The sequence below is a fragment of the Tachyglossus aculeatus genome, chromosome 1 (genome assembly GCF_015852505.1).
Source record: "Tachyglossus aculeatus isolate mTacAcu1 chromosome 1, mTacAcu1.pri, whole genome shotgun sequence".
Classification (NCBI taxonomy): domain Eukaryota; kingdom Metazoa; phylum Chordata; class Mammalia; order Monotremata; family Tachyglossidae; genus Tachyglossus; species Tachyglossus aculeatus.
In genome coordinates, this window is record NC_052066.1 from 82424172 (window position 1) to 82432644 (window position 8473).

At 44.9% G+C, this 8473-nt stretch overlaps 1 protein-coding gene across 1 annotated transcript; it reads right to left on the reverse strand.

Moving 5' to 3' along the window:
- Positions 1-249: 249 nt before the first annotated feature.
- Positions 250-5034, reverse strand: LOC119926973 (60S ribosomal protein L26-like). Its single transcript, XM_038745470.1, has 2 exons — positions 4703-5034; positions 250-383 (listed from the first exon to the last, which is right to left on the reverse strand). Exons 1-2 carry the CDS (start codon positions 5013-5015, stop codon positions 250-252), a joined length of 447 nt encoding a protein of 148 aa, XP_038601398.1. The 5' UTR covers positions 5016-5034.
- Positions 5035-8473: the final 3439 nt, after the last annotated feature.

Sequence of the window (8473 nt, forward strand, 5' to 3'; positions counted from 1 at the left end):
CACATGGGGTTTACGGTCTTAATCCCCATTTTACAGATGAGGTAACTGAGGTACAGAAAAGTGAAGCAACTTGTCCAAGGCCACACAGCAGACAAATGGCGAAACCTAAATTAGAACCCATGACCTTCTGACTCCCAGGCTCATTCTCAATTACACTCAATCAATAGCATTTATCAAGCAGCTAGTGTGCATAGAACATTGGATTAAGTGCTTGAGAGAGGACAGAAGTAAAACACATGATCCTTGTCCTTAAGATGCTTTCAGGACACCTCCACAGAGGAAGGAAGCAAGGGAATCAGGCCCAGTGATTCCAACCTTCTCAGTGAAACAGGACACAAAGATCCTATCAATTATTAGGAATGGAAGAGCAGGAGGAAGACAGCCTGGGGGAATTAGGAGAATTTAAGGCTAGAATTAGCCGATACAGACCATACAATTAAGGACAGAAGGAAGATAAGAAGGGAAGGAAAGAAGAGAAGGGAGGGAAGAAAAGAAAGGAGAGGAGGGAAGGAGAATGCTGTTTGAATCATACTAAATAATAATAATGATGGCATTTGTTAAGCATTTACTATGTGCAAAGCACTGTACTAAGCACTGGGGAGGATATAAGGTGATCAAGTTGTCCCATGTGGGGCTCACAATCTTAATCCCCACTTTACAGATGAGGTAACTGAGGCACAGAGAAGTGAAGTGACTTGCCCAATGTCACACAGCTGACAAGTGGCGGAGCCAGGATTCGAACTCATGACATCTGACTCCCAAGCCAGTTCTCTTTCCACTGAGCCACGCTGCTTCTCTAATAATAATGATGGCATTTGTTAGGCGCTTACTATGTGCAAAGCACTGTTCTAAGCACTTGGGGGGGGGGGGTTTACAAGCTGATCAGGTTGTCCCACGTGGAGCTCACAGTCTTAATCCCCATTTTACAGATGAGGGAACTGAGGCTCAGAGAAGTTAAGTGACTTCCCCAAGGTCACACAGCTGACAAGTGGCAGACCTGGGATTCGAACCCATGACCTCTGACTCCCAAGCCCGGGCTCTTTCCACTAAGCCACGCTGCTTCTCTAGCCACACTGCTTCTCTCCTCGCTTTCTCCAGGCTGCTTGGGCTGATACTTTTCTGTTCCTTTTTTATCTCCTCCTTTTCCACTCCCTAGACACTACCCTGTTTGACCAGCAAACTGGCAGCAGAAAAAGTGGAAATCTTCTGGAGAAAAGGAAAGTTAGGTAACTAATAAAAATGCATTAGCTCTACCTGTCAGAATAAGTGCTTATTAACGCCATTCGACTGAAAACTCTTTGAGAGCAGGGAACTTGTCTATCAATTCTATTGAATTGTACTCTCCCAACACAATGCGCCCAATAAATACTATTAATTGATTGACTGGTCATCTCCTAAAAGGAGCCACCTCCGCAACCATGAAAAGGGACAACATCTAGCTCTCTCATGTGAATTTTCTCCCAGCTCTTAGTAATTATACTATTACTACTAGTAGTACTAATCACTGAACCCAAATGAAGAAATTATCTCATTGATTTGTTCTATGAAGGAGGCCCAAATGGACAACTGGCCAAAAAAAAAAAATAATAATCCATTTAGCACCCAGATTTACTTGGTTTTTGTGGTGAACATAGATTAAACCACATCTCCAAGAGGGTTTCCCCACTAAACCCTCATTTTTTAATTTTAAAGGTGCTTACTATATGTCAAGCACTGTTTTAAGCACTGGAGTAGATACAAGTTGATCAGGTTGGACACAGTTCCTGTCCTACATGGGGCTTATACTCTAAATTGGAGGGAAGAAGATTTAATCCCCATTTTACAGATGAAGTAACAGGCACTGAGAAGTTAAGTGACTTGCCCAAGGTCACTGCTTCTTCCTTCATTTCTCCTATTCCCTCTCCCTTCTGTGTCACCTATGCACTTGGATCTGTACCCTTTAAGAGTTTGATATCCACCCCCCCACCAGCCCCAAGGCACTTAGGTTCCTATCTAAGGTTATAATTTATCTGTAATTTATTTATTTATTCATATTAATGTCTGTCTCCCCCTCTAGTCTGCAAGCTCGTTGTGAGCAGGGAATATGTCTGCTTATGGTTACATTGAATTCTCCTAAGCGTTTAGTACAGGGCTTAGTACACAGTAAGCACTCAATATGATTGATTGAATAAAGTAATGAATGAATGAAAAGTCTGTCTCCCCAGATGTAGACTGTAAGATCCTTGTGAACAGGGAACGTTTCTACCTACCTATTGTATTATACGCTCCCAAGCTCTTGGCACAGCATTCTGCACAAAATAAGCAATCAATATATTCTACTGATCTACTGAAATCAACAGGAAAATTTCTCAATGCTCAATGTCACATTACCTATTATTGTTATTCATTCAGTTATATTTATTGAGCACCTGCTGTGTGTGGAGCACTGTACTAAGCACTTGGAAAGCACAATTCAGCAACAAAGCGAGACAATCCCTGCCCATAACAGGCTCACAGTCTAGAAGGGGAGAGACAGACATCAAAACAAGTAAACAGGCATCAGTGGCATCATTTAAATAGAGTTGTAATTATAAACATATACATATATACACAAGTGCTGTGAGCAGGAGGGGGGTAGAGCAAAGGGAGCCAGTCGGGGTGATGGGGAAGAAAGGGGCTTATTCTGGGAAGGCCTCCTGGAGGAGGTGAGCTTTCAGTAGGGGTTTGAAGGGCGGGGGGGGGGGGCGGGGGGAGTGTGCTAGTTTGGCAAATTTGAGGAGGGTGGGTATTCCAGCCCAGAGGTAAAACGTGGCCAGGGATCGAAGGTGGAAGAAGCAAGAACGAGGCACAGTGAGAAGGTTAATTCCAGAGGAGCAGTGTGTGCTGCCCAGGATATAGAAGGAGAAAAGGGAGGTGAGGTAAGGACGGACAGACATGGTGATGGAGAGCTTTGAAGCCAATAGTGAGGAGTTTTTCTTGATACATTATTACTGCTATTGTTATCATCACCTTATTTTTACTGTATTATCATTGCATGCTGAGCTGGACTATAAACTTGTTGTGGGCAAGGAATATGCCTGTTTATTGTTGCATTGTACTCTCTCAAGTGCTTAGTATAGCGCTCTGCATACAATAAGAGCTCAATAAATACTATTGAATGAATGATCCCTTTTTTTTAGGCCAGTACTCTAGGTTAATCCAAGCACGTATCTTATTCCACCTGGGTGACTATCAGCCCCTTTGCTGACCTCCCTGCCTCCTGTCTCTCCCCACTCCAATCCATAGTTCACTCTGCTGTCCGGATTATTTTCCTACAAAAACATCCAGGCCATGCTTCCCCACTCCTTGAGAACTTCCAGTTGCTCATCCACCTGTGTATCAGAAAAAACTCCTCACCACTCAATCACCTTTTCCTCTCCTACCTCACCTCGCTACTCTCCTACTATAACCCAGTCCAAACACATCACTCCTCTAATGCCAGCCTACTCACTATACCTCAATCTCGTCTTTCTCTCCTCCAACCCCTCGCTCATAACCTGCCTCTGGCTCGGGTTGCCCTCCCTCTTTCTATCTGACAGACAGTTACTCTTCCCACCTTATTGAAGACATCTTCTCCATGAGGCCTTCCCTGATATGGCCCTCATTTCCTCTTTTCCTACTCCCTTATCCGTCACCCTGACTTGCTCCTGTATGCACCGCCCTCGAGCATCACAACACTTATGAATATATCTATAATTTATTTATATTAATGTCTGATTCTCCATCTGGACTCTAAGATCACTGGGGGCAGGGAATGTGTCTTTCATTGTTTTACTGTACTCTCCCAAGCATTTAGTACCGTGCTCTGCACATAGTAAGCACCCAAAGAGGATTGATTGAGGGCAAATAGGAGAAGAGAGGACTTAGGGAAGGCTTTTAAAGGAAATGTGATTTTAGAAGAGCGTGCACTGAAATCCCTCACTACTCAGCCAGTTATCCTGCCAAGACATGCCTGCTACTCTGTCTAGACCAGAACTAGGCAGCAAGTGGAGAGACACAGAATCCTCTAGGTGCTGCAATGTAAGTTCATTGTGGGTGGGTTACATGTCTACCAATTCTGTCATATAGTAATAATAATAATGATAATAATGTAGGTATTTGTTAAGCACTTACTATGTGTCAAGCACTGTTCTAAGTGCTGGGGTAGGTACAAGGTAAACAGGTTGTCCCACGTGGGGCTCAGTCATCATCATCATCATCAATCGTATTTATTGAGCGCTTACTGTGTGCAGAGCACTGTACTAAGCGCTTGGGAAGTACAATTTGGCAACATATAGAGACAGTCCCTACCCAACAGTGGGCTCACAGTCTAAAAGGGGTGACAGAGAACAAAACCAAACATACTAACAAAATAAAATAAATAGATTTGAACCCACGATCGCTGACTCCAAAGCCCGGACTCTTTCCACTGAGCCACGCTGCTTCTCTTTAAATATGACTGATTGATTGATAAATTACAGATCCCGACAGAGGTGCTGGGAGGTTGAGGACGGGGTGAATATAGGGTGCAAGTTCAAGTGACGAGGGCTGTCAGGGAAGGCGTCTTGGAGGAGGAGTGTGTTTAGTAAGGCTCTGAAGGTGGGCGTTTCGGGCCGGAAGCAGGATGTGGGCGAGGGGTTGGCGGCAAGATAGATGAGCTCGAGGTCCTCTGAGTAGGTTGGCATTAGGAGTGAAGTGTGTGGGCTGGACTTGCTGGGGTGGATGCCCACGTGGACGGTTGTGCCGTTGGCCTTCTCCCGCTGGACGCGCTCGATGTAGATGACGTACTTCTTCCTGTAAACCTGCACCACCTTGCCGATCTGCTGACCTTTGTAGTGTCCCCGCACCACCTGGACTTCATCATCCTTTCTGATGGGCATGGAGCGGACATTGTATTTTTGCCTCAGCTCCTTGGAGAGAGGAGACGACATGATTTTCCGCCGAATGTGAGAGGGCGCGTTGAAGTGTCTCTTGCGGTTCTTGCTGCGGTCAGAAGTCACGAAAGGATTGAACTTCATCTTGACTGCCTTCTCCGCCCGCCTCGAAAGACTTCATCCCCATTTTACGGATGAGGTAACTGAGGCACAGAGAAGTTAAATGACTTACCCAAGGTCACACAGCTGACAAGTGGTGGAGCGGGGATTCTAACCCATGACCTCTGGCTCCCAGGCCTGGGCTCTTGCCACTAAGCCACACTGCTTCTCAATAGTAGTTGTTAGGCAGTTACTATGTGCCAAACACTGTTCTAAGTGCTGGGGTAATCAGGTTGGACACAGTTCCTATCCCACATAGGGCTCACAGTCTTAATCCCCATTTTACAGATGAAGTAACTGGGGTACAGAGAATAATAATAATTATAATGATAATGGTATTTGTTAAGCACTTGCTATGTGCCTAGCACCATTTTAAGCACTGGGCAAGTGACTTGCCCACGATCACACATCAGATGAGTGACAGAGCTGGAATTAGAACCCAGGTCCTTCTGACTCCCAAGCTCATGCTCTATCCACTAGGCCCCACTGCTTCCTGAGAGCTCACCTCCTCCAGGAGGCCTTCCCAGACTGAGCCCCCTTTTTCCTCTCCTCCTCCCCATCCCCCCACCCTACCTCCTTCCCCCTCCCCACAGCACTTGTATATATTTGTACAGATTTATTACTCTATTCATTTTGCCTGTAACATATTTACTATCCTATTTATTTTGTTAATGATGTGCACATAGCTATAATTCTATTTATTCTGACAGTTTTGACACTTGTCCACATGGTTTTTTTTTTTTTTTGTCTGTCTCCCCCTTCTAGACTGTGAGCCCGTTGTTGGGTAGGGACCGTCTTTGTGCTGCCGACTAGTACTTCCCAAGTGCTTAGTACAGTGCTCTGCACACAGCAAGCGCTCAATAAATACGATTGAATGAATGAATGCTTCTCCCAAGTGCTTAGTACAGTGCTCTGCACACAGTAAGTGCTCAGTAAATGCCATTCATTGGTTGATTGGGGCCTGGAAAGGGGTGAGAAGATGGCCCATAAATCCGAGGTAGGGGCAGGCAATGGGTAAGGTGACCCCTAGTAGGATCCCATCTTTGGCCCCTTACATTCCATGTTTTGTTGTTTGTCTCCCCCTTCTAGACTGCGAACCCGTTGTTGGGTAGGGACCGTCTCTATATGTTGCCGACTTGTACTTCCCAAGCGCTTAGTACAGTGCTCTGCACACAGTAAGCGCTCAATAAATACAATTGAATGAATTAATTCCATTGGCCTTGGACATTGTTTCCTAGCGCCCCCTGGTGGTCTTAGACTTAAAGAGGCTATTGATCTCGATGCTCTGCACAGCTACAGCTGCATACACTAGTCGTCACACATTCATCTATTTATTCAGAATTCATTTAGACAATAGCCTTATTCAACTAATTGTTGCCTTTTATCTATTTATTGATTTAATTATATCTCTTGGTCTCCCCTGCCTGCCAGACTGTAAGCTAGTTGTGGATGGGGAACGTGTCTGTTAGATTGTTATATTGCACTCTCCTAAGCAATCAATCATTTATTGAGCGCTTACTGTGTGCAGAGCACTGTACTAAGCGCTTGGGAAGTACAAGATGGCAACATATAGAGACAGTCCTTACCCAACAGTGGGCTCAGTGTTCTGCACTCACTAAGAGTTTTTAGTAAGGATAATTGATGGGATGATCGATAGGTCTGTCCACTCCTCACCCCCTGATGTTGTATGCTTTTCTCCGCTCTGTATGGCATCTGAGTGAGCAAAGACACTTAGTATTCATGATCTGATGAAGTGTTTAATGATGATAAAAGGAAAAGGGGAGTAAAGGTAAGTGGATTCCACAGCTTTGGTTCTGTAGGCAAGGCAATTGTAAGGCAAAGGCCACAGATGAGAGTCATTAGTTAACTGCAAGATGAAGTGAGCACACCACAGAAAGTCTCTAAGTCACAGCAGTGAACAGACCTCAGAACTGCAGGGTGACCATGAGGAACAATGGTTACAATCCGGCTTCTCCCCTTCCTCCTAGGCTCACCTACCAGCCCTTCTCAAGCCTGGCCTGTTTTTTCTTTCTTCCCCATGCACTGGCAGAGGAATAGTTCACCTCAATTGGTGAGTGAGGGCGACTTCTCCCTGTTCCATCTGTGATATCATCAAGACCCCCCTGATTTTCCTGCTTTCATCACCTCATTTTCACTTGTCGGAAATTTCCATAAATCAATGTTTCTAATTTAACGTGTCAGCACAGGGGAGAACTGGCCCTGGGAGTTACTCTATTTATTGTGTCTTATTTGCATCCTATGTGCTTTTATTTCCTTTATTCTTTTTATAAAAGTACCAGTTAATCAAAGGACATGGGCACAATGCCATTCTGCGTATGATAAAGATAGTGCTCCAGGATATTGCCAGCTACATGCTTGCTCTTCCAGAAAGACAATTAAAACATCCAATTAGCTGGCTGGCTCGGTTTATCTCTCCTGAAATTACATGGAGGGAGAGTGAATTGAAAGACCTCTTCCTGTTCTGTCTTGTGGGGAAAAAAAGAGGTTCCAAAAAAGGACATCCATAAAAGTCACTCCCATTATCCACATTCTCCAACTCACCCGACTGTGTCAAGTAATAATAATAATAATAAATGATGATACTTGTTAAGCACTTACTATGTGCCAAGCACTGGGATAGATACAAGGTGATCAGGTTGTCCCATGCGGGGCTCCAGACAATCCCCATTTTACAGATGAGGCAACTGACACACAGAGAAGTTAAGTGACTTGCCCAAAGTCACACAGCTTACGAGCAGCGGAGCCGGGATTAGAACCCACAACCTCTGACTCCCAAGCCCATGCTCTTTCCACTAAGCCATGTGCTTCTCAAGTGATAGGTCCCAACCTCTGCTCTCCCTCTGCTTAACTTCTGTTGGAGTAGCACGACTCCTGTCTACTTGTTTTGTTGTCTGTCTCCCCCTTCTAGACTGTGAGCCCACTGTTGGGTAGAGACAATCTCTGTATGTTGCCGATTTGTACTTCCCAAATGCTTAGTACAGTGCTCTGCACACAGTAAGTGCTCAATAAATACAATTGAATGAATGAATGGCAGCAGTGAGGAGGCCCGTAAGAGACCATCGAGTCTATTCCAGAGCTTTGGTTAGGCTGATAAACTTACTGTGCTTTTAAATTTCAGTTGCAGTTCTAGCGACCAGTGGCAAGCCATTAAAGAGAAGCAACACGGCCCAGTGGAAAGACCACCAGCCTGGTAGCCAGAGGACCTGGGTTCTAATCTTTGTTCTACCATTTGCCCACTGGGTGGCCTTGGGCAAGTCACTTAACTTCTCTGTGACTATTACATCATCTGTAAAATGGGGATTAAGACAGTGAGCCCTATGTGGGACAAGAACTGTGTCCAAAATGATCTTATCTACCCCAGGGCTTAGTATAGCATCACGCACACAGTAAGCAATTGACAAATATTATTAAGAAAAGAGCTC

Coding starts and splice junctions, on each gene's coding strand:
- LOC119926973 (XM_038745470.1), bottom strand. CDS start 5,015: ATGAAGTTCAATCCTTTCGTGACTTCTGACCGCAGCAAGAACCGCAAG. Junction 384..4,702: donor CATCCACCCCAGCAAGTCCA/GCCCACACACTT, acceptor TAATTCCCCCAG/GCTGTCTTCCTCCTGCTCTT.